Source organism: Panicum virgatum, chromosome 1K (genome assembly GCF_016808335.1).
Source record: "Panicum virgatum strain AP13 chromosome 1K, P.virgatum_v5, whole genome shotgun sequence".
NCBI lineage: Eukaryota > Viridiplantae > Streptophyta > Magnoliopsida > Poales > Poaceae > Panicum > Panicum virgatum.
Genome location: NC_053136.1, coordinates 15938522 through 15962793, shown reverse-complemented (window position 1 = coordinate 15962793; position 24272 = coordinate 15938522). Strand labels below are relative to the sequence as shown.

Here is a 24272-nt window from a genome sequence, read left to right as displayed (position 1 = left end):
ATACTAGCTCCACTGGTGAAGACAGTATCAAGTCCGCCTACTGTTGCACATATGGTACTGAGCTTACCGGTTTCGACTACCTCCTACTCCCGGCATGCGGTTAGTACTGTTCAATCCTCGATCAGTAGTGCCAACAACGGTACGGTCCTCAATCGACACAGGCGGAGGCTCACTTTCCATAACTTCCATAGCCATAACCAATCCATCTCCGCCCGGTCTCCATTTTCCTTTCTTTTTCTCGAAGATTCGTTCTCCAGTAACTTTTTATAAGTAACAAGACCTATATCTCGCGAGTGACAGGAATCACTCGTCTTCTACCGAATCCGAATTAAGCATTGCGGTACTAACGACCTGTATACTAGTAGAGTGACTGAGGAAACCTAGGGATCATGCATCTAAGGTTCCAATCAACTCCTAGAAACCTAAATGCTCAATAAATATATAACAATTATTGAATACTGAAATTAAGGGTTATGCACCGGGGCTTGCCTTGCATGTCAACAGGGTTAGTGGTTTCTCCGAGAGCTTGATTAACGACTTCTCCTGGCTGCGGTTCTCCTGCGAAAGGCTTCTGGACCGGCTCGGCAATCAGCTCGTAGACGACGTCGGTTCCAGCGTCTACACGAATAAAATATGTCGTGCATGAAACTCATGAAATGATGCAACACAATACAATGCAGTACAATGCAAAACTCACAAAAGGCTGCACGAACAAAACTTTACAAACAGCCGCCTCATCTAGGGTTTAACGGGATGGTGGAAAGCAGCGACAGGGTTTGGTTCTAAGTTTCTTTTTAGCCTGAAGTGTCTCCATCAAAGAAGACGAGAGGGTGCATTGATCAGATCCAGTTCAACTTTAAGTCCGAAAGGAGGTGCTCTAGGTCTCAATTACCATAAAACAAGTGCAAACAAAACCATCTATCAAAAGTGATGAAACTATCCATTTCATGGTTCTATCAAATAGAGCATGAAATTACGAAGCTAATGCAACTAGTTTTGCCTTTTTAGGATTTTTCTAGGAATTTCTATGAATATTGGAAGATTTCAGTCAAAATCAACAAAAAGAATAAAACTACCCTAAAATCCTGACACGCGGGCCCCAATCGCCATAGAAACAGAGAGAGAGAGGGGAGGGGGCGCTCTCCCCTGCTCTGCTCTGCCGCTTGCCCGGCCACGCCCGCCGGCGGTGCGCCGAGCGCGCGCGGCGGCGGCTTGGGCCGGCCGGCCAGCGGGGCGGCGCGGGCGGGCCCACGCGCATGAGCCAGCGCGGGCGCGGCCTGCGCAGGGCGGCGGATCGAGGCAGAGCGCGGCGGCTGCTCGCGGGCAGGGGCGGTGGCGCGGCGTTCCTCGCCGGCGGCGAGGCCGGTCAGCGGCGGGCGGAGCAGCGCCACGGCCAGGGGAGCCCGGCGGCCTAGCGGCGCGCGGCAGCGCCTTGCGGCCCCGCGCAGGGCGGCTCCGCGGCGGCGCGCACGGCGGCGCAGAGCGCCCGCGGAGGCGCGGCGGTGAGCCGGCGACGGTGGCGGCGATTTCCGCGGGGGAAAAGGTCAGTGAGGAGGAGGAGTTCGCGAGGATTCTCACCGCGCGCTCGATTCGAGCTGAGGAGGGCCGGGAGAGGGAGTTCGATGGGAGGGGCGAAGCTCCGGCGACGGCAATGGCGGCCAACAGTGGCGCAGGCGCTGATTCGGCCTAGGGTTGGCTCAAATGAGCTCTGAAACGGGCGGAGGAGATGGAGGGCGAGGTGGAGCGGCTTGGGGTGCGAGGAAATCGAGCGGAGCGGCGAGAAATGGCCGGGGCGGTCGCCGGCGATGGCTCTGCTCGAGCTCGGCTCGACCCGCACGCGTGAGGAAGGAGAAAGGGATGACGATGAGAAGCCTCCAGCGCCCGCGAACGGATAAGGCACTCACGGAGTGCGAGGTTCCCCGGCGATCGCGACGCGTGGATGTCGCCGGCGCTGTGACGGTCACGGCAAGCACAGTGAAGGTACAGGGGAAGAACAGTGGAGCTCATTTGACTGAATTTGATTCATGTTTGACGATCCAAAACTCAAATTTTCATATAAGAACTTGAAATTTGGCCAAAATAAAAGTTGTAGAAGACAAAAAGGTCTACAACTTTGCTTTTGGGCGAAAATTGATTCGAAGCCCGGATTAAGGACAAAAACGAGATCGAACGCGGCTAAACCGATGTTTACCGCGCGAACTCGATTAACGCTAATGATCGTGATTAACCCTGATTAGCGATTAAGCATGATATTAAAACCAAAACTAACACCGGTGTGTTACAGCCTTCCCCCCTTAAAGGAATCTCGTCCCGAGATTCACGCACGAGGGAACGTATAAGATGAGATGGGGCATTTGAGAAGTACCTTGATGAGCGTTTAAAAAGTCCGGATACTTGGATATCAGAAATTCCTCCTTCTCCCATGTAGCTTCATCTTCGGAGTGATTACTCCACTGAACTTTGTAGAATCGGTTGGTGGTGCGACGAGTAACTCGATCCTTGCGATCAAGTATCTTGATTGGACGCTCAGGATAAGTGAGATCAGATTCTAATTGAATTGAGTCACTGTCAATAGCTTCAGTTGGAATTCTCAAACACTTCTTCAGTTGTGACACATGGAAAATGTTATGAATTGCCGAAAATTTTGCTGGAAGATCCAACCGGTAAGCTACAGGGCCACATCTCTCCACAATTGGGTATGGACCAATGTAGCGGGGAGCTAACTTTCCTTTTACTCCAAATCTTTGCACGCCTTTCCACGGTGAGACTTTCAGATAGACGTGGTCACCGATTTCAAAAACAAGTGGATCACGCCGTTTATCCGCATAACTCTTGTAACGGGACTGTGCAATCTTCAAGTTCTCTTGAATAAGATGAACTTGTTCTTCGGCTTCTTTAACCATGTCAGGTCCAAAAATAGTCCTCTCTCCAACTTCGGACCAATTCAGTGAAGTACGGCATCGATGACCGTATAAAGCTTCGAATGGTGCCATTTTAATGCTTTCTTGATAGCTATTGTTATAAGAAAATTCAGCTAATGCCAAGCATTCATCCCATTTCTGCGGGTAGGCTAAAACACATGCGCGGAGTATATCTTCTAAAATCTGGTTAATTCTCTCTGTTTCGCCATCTGTTTGAGGGTGATAGGCTGAGCTGCGGATCAGTCGAGTTCCTAAACAAGTATGCAATTGTTCCCAGAAGCGAGCAACAAACTGGGTCCCTCGATCTGATATGATAGTCTTTGGCACTCCATGTAAACATAGGATGCGATCCATATACAACTCGGCATACTTCTTTGCTCGATAGATTGTTTTAACTGGAAGAAAATGTGCGGATTTGGTTAGGCGGTCTACAATGACCCAGATCGAATCATAACCCTTTTGAGTTCGGGGTAAACCGACAATAAAGTCCATGCTGATGTCTTCCCATTTCCATTCAGGAATACTCAAAGGTTGCAACATTCCAGCTGGTCTGAGATGACTAGCTTTGACCCTACGACAGATGTCACATTCTGACACATACTTGGCAATCTCTCTTTTCATCCGAGTCCACCAAAACTGTTGTTTGAGGTCTTGATACATCTTGTTGCTACCAGGATGAATTGATAGTCGAGAGGTATGAGCTTCATCAAGAATGTGCTTTCTGAGTGCAAAATCCTTAGGCACCACTAATCGGTTCTTAAACCATAACACATTCTCACTATCTTGGTGAAAATAACTTACTTTCGAATCTCCTTCTGATAATCTCATCTGAATTTCCTTTATTCCTTTATCTTTCTTTTGTGCTGTGATGATTAGATCACGAAGAGTAGGAGTGAGTTCTAGATGAGCCAATGTGCCATGTGGTACAATGCTCAAGTTCAGCTTTTCCATTTCAAAGCAAAGAGACTCGCTTAATGGTATAGCTGAGATGCAATGACAGTGACCTTTGTGACTTAGCGCATCTGCAACTACATTCGCTTTACCAGGATGATAGTGCACTTCAAGTTCATAATCCTTGATCAGTTCCAACCATCGCCTTTGGCGCATGTTCAAATCAGGTTGAGTAAAAAGATACTTAAGGCTCTTGTGGTCAGTGTAGATGCGACAAGGACTACCCAAGAGATAATGCCTCCATAACTTCAGAGCATGAACTACAGCAGCTAATTCCAAATCATGAGTTGGGTAGTTTTCCTCATGGCGTTTGAGTGACCTAGACGCATATGCAATCACTAGATTCTCCTGCATCAAGACACAACCAATACCAATACCAGATGCATCACAGTATATGTCAAATGGTTTTGAGGTATCGGGTTGAGCCAGAATAGGTGCAGAAGTTAAAAGCTTTTTCAGAGTATGGAAAGCCTCTTCACATTTGTCATTCCAATGAAATTTGACACCTTTCTTGAGTAGCTCGGTCATAGGCTTAGCAATTTTTGAAAACTCTGGGATGAATCGACGATAATACCCAGCTAATCCTAGAAAGCTGCGAATTTCCTTAACTGATGTTGGAGCCTCCCAATCCAACACATCCTGAACTTTCCCTGGATCAACTGAAATACCCTCTGCAGATATGACATGGCCTAAGAAAGGAACTTCTTTAAGCCAAAATTCACATTTGCTGAATTTTGCATACAGCTTGTGCTCTCGTAGACGTTGAAGAACAATATGAAGGTGCTTGGCGTGCTCTTCTTCATTCTTGGAGTATATCAGGATGTCATCAATGAATACCACAATAAACTTGTCCAACTCAGGCATGAAGACCGAATTCATAAGATACATGAAGTAAGCTGGAGCATTAGTCAATCCAAAAGACATGACTAGATACTCAAATAAACCATAGCGAGTGGAGAAAGCAGTCTTTGGAATGTCCTGAGGTCTGATCTTTATTTGGTGATAACCGGATCGAAGATCTATCTTAGAAAATACCTTAGCTCCGGCTAACTGATCAAAAAGAATGTCAATGCGAGGCAATGGGTATTTATTCTTGATGGTAACCGCATTTAAAGGCCGGTAATCAACACATAACCTCAAGCTCTGGTCTTTCTTTTTCACAAATAAAGCTGGGCATCCCCACGGTGATGAGCTTGGACGAATGAAACCCTTATTCAGTAGGTCTTGCAATTGTACCTTCAGTTCTGCCAATTCATTTGGTGGCATCCGATATGGCCTTCTAGAGATAGGTGCTGTACCCGGTTGGAGTTCAATAACAAACTCAACGTCCCGATCAGGTGGCAGCCCAGATAAATCCTCTGGAAAGACATCTAAATAATCACACACTACAGGTATCTCCTCTAAGCTTTTACCCTCCAATTTATTTATGGTTGTATTGTGTGTCTTGTACTTGGTCAAAAGTAACACAGTAGAACCATGTGCACGCGAATTGATATGAACAGCATGCGCCTGAGTATCCAACACCACTCCATGCGCCTTCATCCAATTCATACCCAATATGATATCAATCCCTGGATGTGGGAGAATGATAAAATTGGTCGGAAAGATTCTCCCAGCCAAGTTGATTGGTACCATTCTTGCCATTTGGTTTGTGATTATTTGACCACTTGGGGATTGAATTTTATATGAAGTGTTCATGCAATCAATTTTCAATCCGTGCCTATCGGCACAAGCCTTACTAAGGAATGTATGTGAAGCACCAGAGTCGAATAGAACCCTAATTGGATGATCATTGAGAGAAAATATATCCTCCATCACGTGTTCCCCTTCTGGCACGTCCTCACAAGTGGTGTAACTCACACAACCATCCTTAATATACGACACCTTCTTTTTCTTATTTGTATTGCTAGAGCCTTTTCTCGGCTTGGGTGGAGTATAACAGATATTTTCTGAGTGATGGCAACCCTCGACTAGGTGATGCTTGCACGGGTCAGGGTGGGAGTGAAAAACATGCTGCAATACTTGTTTCTTTTGCTCCAACTGTGAAGGAGCCACATGTTCTGGCATCCCCTGTTGTAGTTGATATTGAGTTTGGGAAAAGCTAGTGGACACCTGGCGTAAGCGTTGCACAGCATTCCCAGGGGACCCAATAGATGATTTCTTCCTCTTTTTCGCCTTTTCGTGCTTCAACATCGCATCTTCTTGGAGGATAGCTTTACTGACCAAGTCACTGTAGCTGGTAAATGTTCTCGCTGCTAAACGCATGAGTAACTCGGTATTTAACCCTTTCTGGAAACAATCTTGCTTCTTTTCATCGGTATCTACATAATGTGCAGCATATTGTGCAAGATGATTGAAAATGTTGGCATACTCCATCACTGATTTGTTGTCTTGTTTCAGATTTAGAAACTCCTCCACTTTCACCTTTATGAAACCTTCTGGAATATAATGTGCCCTAAAAATCTCTCTAAATTCTGACCTGGGAATCTGTCTCTCTGTTGGTTGCATAGCTAAATGACTAGCCCACCATATCTTTGCCGGGCCTCTCAGCTGTTGCGCTGCAAAGGCAGTCTTGTCCACTTCTGTGCAATTAAGAATGCCAAACTTGTCCTCCATGGTGCGAATCCAAGCATCTGCCTCAAGAGGATCTTCGGCCTTGTGGAACAGAGGTGGTTGGGTGGCAAGAAAACCGACGTAGTCAGTTTCTGCTAGTGGTGCTTGTCGACCTCTGCTGGCATTGCTTTGCACTAGTTGCCTCAACAATTCGGTCTGCTCATTGTGGTCGGCGATAAGAGCCGCAATAGCCTGAGTCAAGGAGGAAGACGGTGGTGGCTGTGCTCCTTGACCCTCATTTCCACGGTTAGCAGTGTTGTTATTGCCCATCTGCAAAAGCACCATCCCTTGGTTAGCCATTCCGCTATCGGGACTAATCCATGCAAATAAAGAATGTGCATAATTAATATGAACACACAGCATGAATCGTTCCCTCCACGATATGGTTCACCAAGAGAACAAAATGGTTTGCTTTAGTTGAAACCACATCTAAACGGGTTGAACAGCAGGTTGGTAACTCGTCTAGCTGTAACGTTGCAGTCTTAAGGTTGCACAACTATTAACTACGAAGCGACCAACCAACTCGAATATGCAAGATGCATGCACGTTCTATCGTTCTCACCCAAACAATTACCAATTATGGTATACGAAGACGACTAGTGGCACAATTACGTACTCTCCCTATATATACTAGTAGTTCCTACGATCAAGGATTCATAACGTGCTTACGTAGTTAGTGTTCCTGCAAACAAACCAAGACAACAAGAGATAGATATAAATATCCATTTCTGGACCCTTCGTGCCAGCACACACGAACAGCCCCCATGTGTCCTACGCCACACGGGTAACGCATATGCAGTTTCCCACATATTCACACATACATTATCATCCACTATAGAGATGGCACCCAAAGGTTCGACGCTGAATGGGCAGCGCTGCATACGTTACCGAAGCAACGTATTCACTTCCCGTACAAATCGCCTTACGGGACACCCAAGGGTACACGTGTCCCAAGGTACATGGTTATGACCAACTGCATAACGAGTCTTCACCTCGTAACATTGCCTTACGAGATGGCCGTGATCACAATCACACGGTAAGAAATCCGCACTCCATATCAGGCGGCAGATAGCGACAGGCTCGTTTGAATTGAGCCTTATCACCTCCTCGTATGCTCAACATACGGGACCCGCACACGTATGAAACACGTGGGCTATTCTAAGGACTATCAGAATACTCACCTTGCTTACCTCAGCGTAGGTGCGTCGTTACAGAATAGTAGTTGTGCATAAAAGTAAGGTTTAATGAGAAGTAAATGCTGGAAGTGCTGGAATAAAGTAGATACTTAGATGCCACCTAACTTATAGAACATAATTAGGGCATACGAACTATCGACTCTATTCCTTAGCGCATCTAGTGTCAACTTTTCGAAAACCCGAAATTTTGCAAAACAATGTTTACTTAACGTAGTTAAGTACACCAGTAATCACCCCCCCAGTGCAATTAGCTCTGATGCCAGCTGTCACAGAACAGTCCAAATAATACCAATCAAGTGCAATAATTAACACTTAAACTCAAACCAGAATTACTGCACTCAACCAGTACACTCAGACTGCCTGCTGTAACCTGGATCGATTACACAGGAACTCTCGCCAAAAGACGAGCACAGATGATTACCGGCAACAAAAACATTCAAAAACATTCACAAACCGAGTTTAATAGAAGTACCAACTTAAACTACAAAAAGTGTTTACAAGTCAGTTTTACAAATTAAAACTCAGAGTTCAAACACAGCAGAAAGCAATTTTAGAGATAAAAACAAGCTTTAAAACAATACGATAGATAACGTCGACGACAGAAGACGAACTTCACATCTTGCCCACTGATGTGAGGCTCACCTGCCCGTACTTCACGGAGAAGACGGGACCCACTCGACCGACCAACCCGGAGGAAGTGGTTGACCGATCCACGAGGCGCAGATCTCTTCGGAGTCTTCCGGAACGAAACCTGCTAAAATATATGGCAACAACAAGCCTGAGTATTCTAATACTCAGCAAGACTTACCCGTCCATGGGTATACTTAGCCCAATAACTAGACATGAAAAGCTTTTTGGCTCTGGAGTTGTTTTGCTGAAAAGCTACTAATACTGGATCCTTACTTGCAATATTTTAGCTCAATTTAAGTTTATCAGGTACCAACTAGATTTGCCTAACATCTAGAGCACGCATGGTTGATCACATTATCTTTTCGGAATACCACAGCCAAACATTCTCAGTTCAAACTCATTTCCACTTCTTTACTACGATGTGACAGAGAGATCAAGGTTCTCATATCCGCGAGTCACGGCGAATCGATTCGATTTAACCTTGCAAGGTGGACCTAACCAACACGGCACGTATATGCCCCGTCGGGATATACACACCAACCCTTCACATATGCACACCGAATAGGCGAACTGCCCTGCGACCCGGGACTGCTAGCCCCACCGATACCAACGAAGGGTCAGCCATGAGTTTGTATACTAGCTCCACTGGTGAAGACAGTATCAAGTCCGCCTACCGGTGCACATATGGTACTGAGCTTACCGGTTTCGACTACCTCCTACTCCCGGCATGCGGTTAGTACTGTTCAATCCTCGATCAGTAGTGCCAACAACGGTACGGTCCTCAATCGACACAGGCGGAGGCTCACTTTCCATAACTTCCATAGCCATAACCAATCCATCTCCGCCCGGTCTCCATTTTTCCTTTCTTTTTCTCGAAGATTCGTTCTCCAGTAACTTTTTATAAGTAACAAGACATATATCTCGCGAGTGACAGGAATCACTCGTCTTCTACCGAATCCGAATTAAGCATTGCGGTACTAACGACCTGTATACTAGTAGAGTGACTGAGGAAACCTAGGGATCATGCATCTAAGGTTCCAATCAACTCCTAGAAACCTAAAAGCAGCGACAGGGTTTGGTTCTAAGTTTCTTTTTAGCCTGAAGTGTCTCCATCAAAGAAGACGAGAGGGTGCATTGATCAGATCCAGTTCAACTTTAAGTCCGAAAGGAGGTGCTCTAGGTCTCAATTACCATAAAACAAGTGCAAACAAAACCATCTATCAAAAGTGATGAAACTATCCATTTCATGGTTCTATCAAATAGAGCATGAAATTACGAAGCTAATGCAACTAGTTTTGCCTTTTTAGGATTTTTCTAGGAATTTCTATGAATATTGGAAGATTTCAGTCAAAATCAACAAAAAGAATAAAACTACCCTAAAATCCTGACTCGCGGGCCCCAATCGCCATAGAAACAGAGAGAGAGAGAGGGGAGGGGGGCGCTCTCCCCTGCTCTGCTCTGCCGCTTGCCCGGCCACGCCTGCCGGCGGTGCGCCGAGCGCGCGCGGCGGCGGCTTGGGCCGGCCGGCCAGCGGGGCGGCTCGGGCGGGCCCACACGCAGGAGCCAGCGCGGGCGCGGCCCGCGCAGGGCGGCGGCTCGAGGCAGAGCGCGGCGGCGCAAGGACCAGGGGCGGCGGCTGCTCGCGGGCAGGGGCGGTGGCGCGGCGTTCCTCGCCGGCGGCGAGGCCGGTCAGCGGCGGGCGGAGCAGCGCCACGGCCAGGGGAGCCCGGCGGCCTAGGGGCGCGCGGCAGCGCCTTGCGGCCCCGCGCAGGGCGGCTCCGCGGCGGCGCGCACGGCGGCGCAGAGCGCCCGCGGCGGCGCGGCGGTGAGCCGGCGACGGTGGCGGCGATTTCCGCGGGGGAAAAGGTCAGTGAGCAGGAGGAGTTCGCGAGGATTCTCACCGCGCGCTCGATTCGAGCTGAGGAGGGCCGGGAGAGGGAGTTCGACGGGAGGGGCGAAGCTCTGGCGACGGCAATGGCGGCCGACGGTGGCGCAGGCGCTGATTCGGCCTAGGGTTGGCTCAAACGAGCTTTGAAACGGGCGGAGGAGATGGAGGGCGAGGTGGAGCGGCTTGGGGTGCGAGGAAATCGAGCGGAGCGGCGAGAAATGGCCGGGGCGGTCGCCGGCGACGGCTCTGCTCGAGCTCGGCTCGACCCGCACGCGTGAGGAAGGAGAAAGGGATGACGATGAGAAGCCTCCAGCGCCCGCGAACGGATAAGGCACTCACGGAGTGCGAGGTTCGCCGGCGATCGCGACGCGTGGATGTCGCCGGCGCTGTGACGGTCACGGCAAGCACAGTGAAGGTACAGGGGAAGAACAGTGGAGCTCATTTGACTGAATTTGATTCAAGTTTGACGATCCAAAAATCAAATTTTCATATAAGAACTTGAAATTTGGCCAAAATAAAAGTTGTAGAAGACAAAAAGGTCTACAACTTTGCTTTTGGGCGAAAATTGATTCGAAGCCCCGATTAAGGACAAAAACGAGATCGAACGCGGCTAAACCGATGTTTACCGCGCGAACTCGATTAACGCTAATGATCGTGATTAACCCTGATTAGCGATTAAGCACGATATTAACATCAAAACTAACACCGGTGTGTTACACCTAGAGTCAAGGATCATATTTTTTACTCATAGGCAACGATAAGGTTTATCTTAAGTACAGCAATGGCTACGCAATTTCAGTTCTTAAATATGGTGATAGCAGAACACATAAATTTGATCTAATTACGAATAATGAAAAATTGCTGATTGTGAGCAACTAAGAAGTCACCTGGTTTGTATTAATATGTCAGAAAGGTAGCACTATATTCCATATGGGGAACTCGAGCAATAGCGAATAAGTAGAGCCTTTAGCCCTTTACTTTATTGCTGCAGAAAATTCATCGATGGTACGATGTGTTGTTTATTATTGCCTTTCAACTGGCGATGCATGCAAAATCCACTTATTACAGTACACTACCAACAAATACAATACATATAACGTCTGCTCTTCAGAAATTTGATCACTATTTTTCCCTCACCTGCAAATGGAATTATCGCCATCATGCTGAACAGCTTGCCTTCAGGTTGCGTTCAACGACAAATTAGCTAGTCTCCGCAAGGTAAGCAAATGAATGAAACTAAGATCCCAACAACCAAATGACATTATGATCTACTACTCAGGGATTTCACATTACTTATGAAGGAAGAAATCCTGTTGGGGTCTTTACGGATACCGTCAGGAGCACATATGCCACTGCTAACATCAACTCCATTTGGTTTCAGAGCAGAAAAGGCTTGACAAACATTATCTTCATGAAGTCCTCCAGCTAATAGCCATCCATTCTTGCTTTTGACTGTCGGCATTTGGAACCTCTGCCAGTTGAATCCCTTTCCACTACAAATGAAAAGTGGTCATGTTTGTTATATATGTTCTGGATAGGACCCAAGAGAATTTCTCTACTGACAACAGAGTAAGGACAAGATAAGACTGCAAAGTAATATGACTGCTGAATTTAGTGAGTGTTAACATCCAAACACTTATCAGTTGTCTCAACTTTTATCTCATTCTGGGAGTTAATTAGATTCAAACATTTCCTCATTCTAAAGAACAAGCAGAGCAAATTTTAGCACAAGGAACAACAACACAAACAAAATTTATTTAATTAGGATTCAAGAAGCAATAAGAGCAAGATCCAACCTTCCACCTTTTGCACTGTCCACTAAGAACCAATCAAGTGCATATTCCAAAACAGGAGAGTTGATTAGTTTTCCATCTTCGTCAGCATTTAGTACATAAACAATGCGGTTATTCTTGGAAAGGGTATGAACCAACGCACGAGATTCATCTCCATGGAGCTGCATATGGGAAATTGAAGAAAATGTCCATTGTAGTCACAGCTGAAATAGCATAGCAGTGCATGGGTATATTACAACCAACATTTATAAGTCATACCTGGATAAGGTTAAGATCACATGAATCAGACACTCGTAAGATAGTATCTTCATCATCATCCACAAAGACACCAACTGATTCGGCACCATAAGATTGTGCAACTCTTGATATTTCTTTTGCCTCAGATAACGAGACGGAGCGTTTAGAGTTAGGCCACAGTATCAAGCCTATAAGTTTAGCTCCGGCCTCTACAGCCATTTCTGCATCTCTAGCTGATGTGATGCCACACATTTTGACTACAGGATGGAGCTTGCTGGCATCTCCATGACTTGCTGATGAAGATAAGTTGGTTTCAGAAGGATATCTAGTTTGTTTTATTCCCAAGCATGCCACTTTTACTTGAGAAAATCTTGGAAGCCCTGTGTGGGAAAAGACAAGGTAAAGTGGTAGTGTAAATAAAAGGAAGTGAATTGAAGCAATACTGTTTCTTCAAAAAAAAAATTGAAGCAATATTTGTACAGAATCACATCCTTGCTGACATATCTTAGCAAATACTAACACATGTCACGAGAAACTAAAATCATTGATTTTTAGTTACTATAATATGTCAGACAAGAAGATGGCAAAGCTAACTAGAAACAAAATAATCAAGGCCGGTTCAGATGTGCTTGTTGAAGTTGAGCAGACAAAATGATTTGCTTACGCTACAAATGTGCAGCCAGTTTATCTTACATACAATGGACACATACATCACAACAACAGTAACTCTAGGCTTGCAGTCTCTTCCAACTAGCCCTTCTCTTAATTTCTTGGAATGGATTGTTGTTTCTTCCCCCTTTTCCAGAACCAATTTTGTAGGATGAGAAATTATATGAACATGTCATTTTTATCAAATAGAATATAGTAAAGAAACATTTGCACCGAATAATAGGGCATGGCTACAAACACTCACCATTGTTATGTACTAAAGCAAATTGTTGATAGCGTCTTGCAGAGATTGGCGACGCCATTACTGCGAGGGTATAAATGAGAAAATAAAGGGATTAGCACATCACAAAAATTGATCGTTTGGTGGCAACGGATTGTATCAGAAGTTCAGAACGGAAACCGGATGCATCAGAAGTTCAGAACTCAAAAGTTAGCGGATAGGAAAAATAGAGTTTCAGATGCCCGCTCGTCCGATACATCATTCCCACCCTGACGAATCGGTCAGAGAGCAGACAAACCCCAAATTTGTTGGAAAATGAAGTACACCACCAGGGCGGACCCAATCGAAGTTAGCAGGTAAAATCCATGGTCAGATCTTAATATAGATAGCACACGTTAGGGGGTTTGGGTGTTCGATTTCGCACAGCAGGAAAGGAAGGGAAAGGAAAGGGCGGACATACCTTGTCGGCCGGCGAAGCACTGGAAAAGGCGGCGCCACTCCCCTGTCGTCGCCGTTTGGAAAGAAGGCGGCCGACCGAGCGAGCGAGAGGGGAGGAGACGAGAAAGGGCACTTCATTTTTTTAAAAAAGAAAGAAAGAAAAGGTTGGATTGTATTAATACAGTACTTTCACATCCAGCCCTCTTACTACAGACAAATAACAAATAAGGCTGTTCAAAAAAAAAATTCTACATTACTCGTCATATCGAATGTTCGCACACATACATGGAATATTAAATACAGTTTAAAAATAACTAATTACACAGTCTAACTAATTAGCACGAGATGAATCTTTTAAGCATAATTAGTCCGTAATTAGATATTATTTATCAAGTAACAACAAAATGTGCTACAATACCAAAATCAACAACTTTTTACCAACTAAACAGGACCTAAGCACTCTTTTGGAGCACCGTTGACCCTCGTCGTCGCCGACCTTGTTGCCGCAGCCCAGTTCCTCTCCACCTCTCGGAGGCTCAATTGACGAAGAGTCTTTAAATTTTGAAAATAAAAGGTTCACTTTATCTTTCTGGAAAAATTTGTTTTTCATCCCTCAACTATAAAATCAGACATAATTGCTCCCTCATTTCTTTAAAATCAGATATACATAGCTTTCCTGGCTGTTTTTTTTATTTTTACTTGGGTTGAATCTTTGAAAAGTCAAAGTAAGTTAAAAAATTTATAAAATAGAAAATCCAATTTTATTGGACTCCACATAAATAGATCTACGCAGTGAACATATACTATGATATACTTTAGTATAAAGTTTTGTTATAGATTTAGATATATATTTTTTTATAATTAACTCATAGCTACAGTTTTGTGGTTCAGTTATGGTGATTTTTTATGGCGGACTAATCATTCTATGCTTGATATGTATAAAAAGTGCATGCTTACTGGATCATGTATGACTGAATTATAGAGTTGTCTAGATAAATCTATAACTCAGGCATATATGATCGAATTTGATAAGGACACGCCAATGATGCCTGAAATCTATCTCAATCTTTCACAGTACTACCAGCAGGCAAAACATGTGATCTTTGAATTTAGCTTATGTTCCAAACAAATCACACAGCAGCAGAGATATAATATACTAGGTGATACCTCGTGCGTTGCTGCGGGATCTTAAATAAAAATTTTAGGTGAAATTTGAAAGTAGAAACACTAAGGTGACTGCATAGCAACATTCTTTTACATGGATGCTATTAGTTACAAAATTTTGCATAGAAAAATTTCAGAGAAGAATGACTATAGTGAACAGGAACTACTACTAACATGAGACTTCACAATCACGAAGAGGTAGTGAACCTATTCCAAATGAGATCTGGAATGCAACAATAAACTAAATTAGAATTCAGTTAGAAATAATCGGAGAAATTATCAGCACTAACCTCAGTACGGTAGATGGAGGAAAAGTTGTAGGTTGTCGGTGACAAATCAGGGTAGGTAGATGTACGGGGCCATTCTAAAGGGAAAAAATCACAGGAATTATAACACGGTTAGAAATATTCACAAGAAGAATCATTAGCACTTACCTCAGCATAGTAGATGGAGGAGAAATTGGTAGACTGCCTGTGCCAAATCAAAATACCTAGATGTAAGGAGCCATTCCAAAGGGTAAAAAAATCAGGAGATGGGGGAAGATGGAGGAGAAATTGGTAGACTTCCGATGCCAAATCAGAATTCATAGATGTAGTGGGCCATTCCATAGGAAAAAATTAGGGGAAGGGAAAGGATCGAGATGCTTTGGGGAAGAAAAATAGAAGAATGGTTTTGGGAAGACAAACGAAGGGGATTGGACAGAGAAAAATTGAGGAATTAAGAAGCAGAATGAAACGGCCATATAAATAAAAAAAATCATGCCATCAATCATGACAGGGAGAGGCTGCTGAGGCGTTGTGAAAATGAAGAGCTGCATTAAATTTTTTTAGAAACTGTTGTGGCCAATGGGATGGGAGCCTACGTGAATGTTGGACATGAATGCCAAGAACGGCTCCACCACACACGGGCGGAATGGCAATAGAGGGCAGAGCCGCAGAGGCAGTCGAGGAGGCATAGCATGAGTGTGCAGTTGGATCAAAGATCGGGTGGCTAAAAAAAATTAAGGTGATGTGGTTGCACCATATGCTAGAGAAATAGCAATTATTAGGTTATGGTGGGGAGCCTTTTTATAAGAGTTATAGATTTGGCACACGCAAATACCAATCAGCAAGGAACATGACAGTAATACTTGGATCACGATAGTAATTCCGATTGATTAGTGAAGTAATAGCAACAGCCAAGATAAAAAGGATCAGCCCGCAAGACTACAAACCAAACCCTAGATGTGCCTTCCACTCGTGAGCAGCACACGAACAGAAGATGGGATCTCTGAAGAAATCAAGCATGTACTCCCTCCATTCACTTTTGATAGATATATTTTAAAAACTCAAATGTTCACAAATGATAGCTATATTTGCTAATGGCATGGGCTGTGGCAATAAATAGCACTGGTAACGAGGAGTTTCCAGTTAAAGCATTGGAGGACCAACAAAAAAGTCCGTGTTGTATTTATTATATGATAAGTAAAGTTGTTTTCCTTGGTCATTGTGTCAAGATGAAATATAGCTATCAAAAGTGAACGGAGGGAGTACCTAGGTAGCACAGACCTGATCACATCCTCCTTGTCAATCAATCTTGGATCAGCAGCAAGGTAAGGAAGAAGGATGCCCTCCCTTCTAGGGTTTCCCCTGGACGAAGCCACCAGCAAAATACGATGAAAACCCAATTTCCATAGTTTCTAACTATAATTAAATCATTAGCTAGTAATTTATTCTCAAAATTACTAAAAGTGCATAGGAACAAGCTCACCTTATCTTTCTAATGAATGGTTGTATGCAAGAGTGTCATGTTCTCATCATCATCCTCCCCTTCTTGATGAAAAGTCGTCCTTGCCGTTGATAGTGCTTGTATGGCCATATCTAAGCATGCCATGTTCTCATCAGCATGAGTATGTAATTTTTTCTACAGCTAAAGCATGTAATGATTAGTCCACTTTAAAATTTTACCATAACTGTAGCTATGAATTAATTACCGAAAAGTATATATCTAAAACTCCAATAAAATCTTTGTACTAATATAAAGTATAAAATATCATATACTCACTGCACAGATCTACTCACATGGACTCCAACAAAATGAAATTAGCCTTTTTTGAATCTTTTTGTGATTTATTATAATTTTTAAAGGTTCAGCCAAAATAAACATAAAAGAAAAATATAAAACGCATTAAGAGAAATCAGTAACTATAACTCAGGCATACATTGATCCAATGAGCATGAAACTTTTACTGCAGCTTAAGCATATAATTGTTAGCCCACCATAAAAATTTTACTATAATTGGATCATGAAAACTGTAGCTATGAATTAATTACCAAAAATATATATTTAAAGTTACAACAAAAATTTTGTACTAAAGTATACCGTATCATATGTTCACTGCATAGATCTACTCATATGGAGTCCAACAAAATTAGATTTTTCATTTTATGATTTTTTATTATTTACTATGGTTCTTTTTAAGATTCAACCAAAATATACATAAAATAGAAATAGAAAACCACCGAGGGAAATAGCAATGGAGGTCATGTGTCTGGTTTTAAAGAGATGAGGAGGCAACTATATCCAATTTTATAGTTAAGGAAGGAAAAGTAGACTTTTGCGATAATTGAGGGAGGTAAAGAGGACTTTTTCCATTTTGAAAAGCACATAAGTGGCAAGCTAAAAATGTGCTGTTGATCTGGAAAACATGGATAAGTATCCTCTGCAGTACTACTCTCTGCAGTTGAATAACTGACATGTAGATTCGGATCCACATGAAGTGACTCAAGTGCAAAAGGAACTGCTGCAGAGGAGCCTTATTCGCTAAACGTGCTGGCAAATGGCGGACGCAGTTGCTTAACGGGACAATCCGAATCGACCAACAGCGAACCCACAAGGGGGTCGACGGACACCAACTTGTACACCACAAGGGGGGCGTGGGGGCCATAGAGGGTCATGGCCCCCTTTGCCATGCAAAATTGTCATTAGTTAAACAATAATTTTGACACCATTTATTACTTTAGCAGCTCAATTAACAAAGGCTAGCGCCCTCTGATTCTTTGGTCAGACTCCGCCACTTACTGATGTAGAAGAAACCATCGAATAAATATAGCTGACGCAAAACCCCCTGGAAATAATACCATAGTCGTGCTTCATGAGCACTCGAAGCACCGCCACATGTCCACCTCGGCCATAGTCAATGCCAGAGAAGCTTAAGAGGGAGCAAAAGATTCCCGGAGAATTTCTCACCAAAAAGAAATCCAACATGCACCAGAGTCTGCAACTCCCTTTACTCACCGCTAATCCGCCCCTGCCGCTGGAAATCCCATAGAGCCCCCCTATAAATTTTAGGAAGAAGAAGGAGGGAAGGGGAGGTTGGAGGAGGAGGAGGAGAGCCCCTCCTGAACTCAATCCTGCCCCCGCCACCGACTGGAGGGAGGATGGTCGTCGTGGAATCTCTCTCTCTCTACTATTTCGGAGAACAGTCGAGAAGAAAGGAGATGCCTTTTTTTTTAGAAAATTGGGTTTATATTTCATATAGAGTTATGATAAGTTACATTCTATAACTTACAAAGACACTCTTGAAAAGGAATAAAAATTACACTCTAGTCCTTCGAAGAGGATCCCAGTTGTGTCCTCGTCGCCGATGATCGGAGCGAACTCGTTGAGACCGACCATCTTCCCAATGAAGGAACATCATGTATTTTCACCGGGAGTAGCACATCAAAAATTCCAATATGCTTTGTAATCATTGAACGCATACACCATACAAGATGGGCGAAGGGCATCGCATCACCGGATAACAAGGCATCTGAGATCTAACACCACCACCATCAGCATCCCCCACTTGCCGAGCGACGATTCACCTCGAAGGGGATGCAAACCACCAGAACAGCTGGTAGCTAAAACCCAACCCAATTTCGAAACAAGCTGGTAGACAAACCTCTCTCTGTTAGCATCATGGAGACGGAGAAACCACCGAAGATGTCAAAGCAGCTCCTGCTGAATAAGCTCAGCCCGAAGTCGTCATCATCCCCACGACGTCTTCGCTCGCTTGGATCTGGAACAGGGATGAAAGAAGGCCTTGAATGGCGACACATCACCACACAAGACCACTTTATTCTCCATGGACCGTGGCCGGAGAGGAGCTCACCAGATTTGCCACCACCTTCGACAGCTCCGGCAGCACCTCCAACTCCGCCAACGGCCCAGGAAGCAAAAGACGTGGCACACATCGCATCGGCACCACACAGACCTAACTCTAGCTACTAGAAACTAGAAAACAGGAAAGTGAAAAAACAATCCCACCACATCACATCGGCACCACGCAGACCTAACTCTAGCTACTAGAAACTAGAAAATAGGAAAGTGAAAAACAACCCCATCACCGATTCGAACAATCTCCCTCCTTCGACACCGGTGAGGGCTCCGAAATATTGAACCATTTATACTCAAAATATTGAAATAGTACCACATGGAATATGAATATTGATTCCTTTTAATAAATAAAGAATAAGTAAAATGTAAACATGTCGGAAGTTATATTTATTCTCATCAGGCTGATTTGGAAGAAAAATATATTTGAAAATCACAAAAATCAATCTAAACCAACTATTGCCTGGCTAATCTCGTCGTAAAAGGCCTAGTTTGGCCCAATGTGCGAGAAATGCCATTCTACCTTAGTTTCTTTCTTTTTCTTCCATCTTTATTTGGAACACATTTCTTTTTATCGCTTTCAATTGTCCATTATTCATAGATATGTACCTTTCAAAAATTTAAGTGCATATTGTAATAATTTTAACAAATATTTAACATTTAATGTTCAAAATGTCAAATATGTCCAAATGGTAATATCATAAATCCCAAATGTTGAAATGATATTATAAAAAGCTGATTAACCTAACTTCTACCAAGTATCAACATTTACAAAAGTTGGGTCTATATTCTAAAGACATGGTTCAATATTCTACAAAAACTGGATTTTTAAATGTTGATTAATAATAAATAATGTGTATAATATTTTATTTTATTGATTAATAATAAATACATTTGTATTTTCAAACTCCAATAAATACCCACCAAATATCTCTTGTTGCTCAACCTTCCACGTGTACTACTCTCAAGAACTTCTTAATCTTTTGCACAACTAAAAGTATTCAACTTTTTTACTCATGTATCCTGCATGATGCTCATGTACCTTGCAATTAATACCTTTATATTTGGTAATAAGACTATGATTAAACTACATATATATATATATATATATATATATATATATATATATATATATATATATATATATATATATATATATATATATATATATATATATATATATATATATATATATAGATACGCCTTGACAAGGATCCAAATCATTTAGAAGTTTTTATTTAAGTAGGAAAGAACTTTTTCCAAGTGAGAACTCAGGTCTACAATTTGATAATAAGGTTATTACTTAGAGTGAATACTTGAATGAAAAGGGTGTAGATGCTCACCTTGTGAATCATTTCTAGATGAATATTATATAATTGCAGTTCCACAAGTTCTTCCTATTTAATACAATAATGTGTTTCCCTTCTAAATGTTTGAGAAAAATATAGATCAATGTAAGAACTCAAGAAAATTTTAAAGATTTATAATATCATAAGTTTTTACAATTTAGAAGACTTAATATTAGAATAATTCAATTATGATAATTTTTTTTACCCCCAACAACATAATATTATGTCTTCCATTGTACACCACCAAAATGGATGACAGTAGAATTGGGTTGGATTAGTAGGTCACCATGCATTAGAGAAAATCTACACTCCACAACAATGAAGAGAAACTATGATGCTGCATGTCCATTCCTTATCTCCTTCTCCTTTGCCTCCTCCCCTTCCTCCTTATGGTGCTTGCTCCATTCCTAGCCCCCTTCGTCCTCCTATTCCTATTTGCTTCATTCATAATCCTCTTTATCCTCTCCTCATACAAATCTTGTGCAGTTAGCTTCACAAAGGTGTTTTCGGTCAAGTTGGTCCTCGCTCTTCACTCCTTGAAGCGTCTCTTAAGATGATCTGGTCCACCTCGAGCTTTCACGAGCGCCTTAGCTGGCTCAATCAAATTACCCAGTGCCATTGTTGGGAAATCGTGGGACTAGAACTCAACCTTCATTGGTAGGGGGGCACTGTCCAACGCTATCGTTCTCTGCTTCATCACCTTCAACACGTGCTTAGACAATTTCCCCCGTGATTGGATAATAATTAACAATCTATTGGGGAGAGAGATTGCATAGTTAGCCCCCTGAAGGGCGGTGGTGGATAGCATTGTAGAGAAATCTCAGTCTTAGAGACTCATATAAAACTAATATAATACTTTTGACCACTGCCTCTAGCTCCTAGTTCAAACCCGCTATCAATCATCTAAACTGTTTGGTTGTCACATTGTTTTCTGTTGTCTATTGGATATAAACTTGATCTTCAAATCCTGCCAACGTGTAGATGAGGTCCTTGAAAGCACCAGGCCCAAAACATTACTGAACTTAAAGGATACAACAGTTATATCAAGATGTACTACAAAAAGAATGCTCGGCCGCTTTCGGTCAAAGATCAAGTTGTCTTACCATCTACCCAAGTGAGCGGCTCCAATCTTCACCGCATTCATGAAGTCTAGAACCTTATTTTTAGTTATTATATCATCAAACATGAAGCAGCGGCTTCAATCCTCTTGTAGAACCCCATCAGGCAGCACCACGCAACGAGTGAAGTAAAGGTTCATATCATGGAACAAAAGCAACATCATTGGAATGAGCGAGCGGCGTGCAAAGGGAGCGGGTGACTGCGGAGAGGTTGTGGGTGAGTGGGTGGGCTGGATCTGGGATCCATCTAATCACATCAGAAGTCGAGACCACTTTCTCACCATGATTGACCAACGTCACCAAACTGGCTTGCCCGCCTCCTCTATTGGGTTTACCACCTATTACAAACCCTTCTCTACAAAGTCGCAAAAAAGTTTCCTCACCTAAATCCTAAACCCTAATCCACTTTAGCCTCTCATCACCAGCATTAATTGAACTTTGAATGATATTTGACACATTTTCGAGCAACCAGACCTAGGAGGTGTGAAAAATCTTTCTTTTATTGAGGTGTGAAAAATTCTTTATTCTTGCCCATTTTCCAAATATTATTTGAATATGTACTGCCTAATTTCAACGATGAACAAATGTGCTCATAGCTATGGTAATAAATAGGGTCAGTTGGATCCATGCCACTACAATTTCACGAAGTTGGATTTCATGTTGAAATCGATGCCATTGAGTGGCATGATTTTCAACGTGAAACCCAATTTCACGGAGTTGTGGTGGCATGAATCGAATTTTCCCAATAAATAGTGTCCGTAGTGGGAGTAGCAGTGGTAGCAGGGGAATAAATGTTACCACTACAAGATGGGCACCTAGATGTATTATGTCTATACATAGTAAATGCTATGTATTTAGAAAAGTTAAAATAACCTTTTTATAGGAGTAGCACTTAGAGCGTAGCTCATAGCAGATGGTATAACACTTTTTGGGCCACTATAGCTCTTGTAAGGCCAACATAGTTGCCGGTTTTCGATTGTCAGCAGTGACGTTTTATTACTGGCATGCTATCTCATTCAAGTCTTTTTTTCTTTAATTTTTAAACTTTCTTTACCTCTTGTTGCTTACTAGCATATTGTCCATGCGTTGGTACAGGTAATATAAATTTTACCCAGATTTTTATGAGACCAATAATTTTGTGCTCTTTGACTCGGTGTACAAGTCATATTGTGACCGCGTGAGGTATTGATTGTCCAGGTTCCGACTGGGATTCAGAATGATTGTTCGGTTCCAATTAGGATTCCGATTGATTTATTCAGATTCCGATTAGGATTCCAATTGACGTACCATGGAATCATTAGTTGCTTTAGAAATAATATATAGAGTAAATTGCACCCACTATACAACAACTTGTTAGGTGGGTACAAATTGGTACAACAACTTGTAAATGCTCAATTTAGTGTAATAACTTGATAGGTGGGTACAGATCGGTCTAACAACTTGTAAAATATCCAATTTAATGCAATAACTTGGCAAATAGGTGCATTCACAGTCCAAACATTACACAGCTATATAACTAACTGAAGGTCTCAATAAAGAGTATATTCATGTTGGGACAAATTATTTCGTACTATTTGACCATTGATTTTGATGCTGCGCCTGCGTGGCAATGTATTTGGCCAAGATAAGAACCCTAAGTGTTTATAAATTAATGTTATGTCTTTACATTAATTATTTTTATAGTGATTTAATTTTGATTAAAACTATTTAATTTGATATTCAATATTGAAAAATTCACTGTCATTGTTTTTGATATATTTGATTATATGCACTATTAAGCTAAAAAATCAATATATTGATACAAACTATTGATACCTTTTAGGAGCTTGGTACATATATTTTTAAAGCCTCCTATATTTGTTAGAATGGAAAATGAGCCAAATAGAGTAATAAACGTAAACAAACATGAGGATAGTTGAAAACATGAGCAGAAGCGCTGAAGAAACATAAGGTTTCAGGGTCTCTCTTATTGACTTCAGTATTTCAGTAATGCTAATGGTGTAATTCTAAAATTTGATTGAATTTGAACTAATAAAAATTTGTACATAGTTGAAAAGTAACAACCGGATCACCATCAATAATTTCCATTTATTAAATTTAAGAATTATTGACGTTTATCTACTGTGCTTAATATGTTGATGTTGTAGTGGTGGTTAAATAATATATTATTTTAATAAACCATAATTAATTTATTCTATGAATAAATTTATTGGCGTCCATTGTGACATAAAAATTTATGGTCAAATAATATGTTCTCACATGAATATACTGTTTACTATTTATTTTGACCCGACGTTAGCAAATACATTGACGTGTAAGACTTGGACTATAAATGCACCAATTTACCAAGTTATTGCACTAAATTAAGTATTTTCTAAGTTGTTGGATGAATCTGCACCCAGTTATCAAGTTATTGTACTAAATTAAGCATTTTACAAGTTGTTGGACCAATTTGCACCCACCTGCCAAGTTGTTGTACGGTGAGTGCAATTTACTCAACTAGTCTATCAACCCGTGCTCACGCACAGGCTAGTTAGAGATATCATTATCTATCTCACTCTCTTTTTAACCAATTAAATATTCTAATCAAGTATTATAAAGATATATATTTATCATTAGGTAATTGTAATAAATGTGATAGGTTTAGTTTCTAATAATTTTTTCTCACTTTGCATCATATCTCCATATATGTTTGATATGTATTTAATTGAACATTTTGTTTGAGCTATGTGAACAACATGAAAATTGGTATTCTTATCTCTTCTCTTATACATGAATATATGGTGACACACACATTGTGGTTAGTATTTTTATATAAATAATAACATAAATAATGTACTAATGATGATAAAAATAGTAATTTAGAATTTTATATTGATGAACTTTAAGATTTTATTATAATAATATAATATTGATTCAAATTTGGGGTTTATTTTAAATTTTTATAATGA

At 41.9% G+C, this 24272-nt stretch overlaps 1 protein-coding gene across 1 annotated transcript; it reads right to left on the bottom strand.

Annotated features, from left to right (window-relative positions):
- Positions 1 to 11146: 11146 nt before the first annotated feature.
- LOC120697219 (N-(5'-phosphoribosyl)anthranilate isomerase 1, chloroplastic-like) lies at positions 11147 to 13688 on the bottom strand. The gene is made up of 5 exons (XM_039980377.1): positions 13579 to 13688; positions 13143 to 13202; positions 12251 to 12609; positions 11996 to 12153; positions 11147 to 11692 (listed from the first exon to the last, which is right to left on the bottom strand). Exons 2-5 carry the CDS (start codon positions 13198 to 13200, stop codon positions 11461 to 11463), a joined length of 807 nt encoding a protein of 268 aa, XP_039836311.1. The 5' UTR covers positions 13201 to 13202; positions 13579 to 13688; the 3' UTR covers positions 11147 to 11460.
- Positions 13689 to 24272: the final 10584 nt, after the last annotated feature.

Bases quoted from the DNA above. Each gene is read 5' to 3' on its own strand.
- LOC120697219 (XM_039980377.1), bottom strand. From the start codon at position 13,200: ATGGCGTCGCCAATCTCTGCAAGACGCTATCAACAATTTGCTTTAGTA. The intron at 12,610-13,142 runs GTGAGTGTTTGT...TTTCCCACACAG, and splicing joins TGCTTTAGTACATAACAATG to GGCTTCCAAGATTTTCTCAA. The intron at 12,154-12,250 runs GTATGACTTATA...TCCCATATGCAG, and splicing joins GTGATCTTAACCTTATCCAG to CTCCATGGAGATGAATCTCG.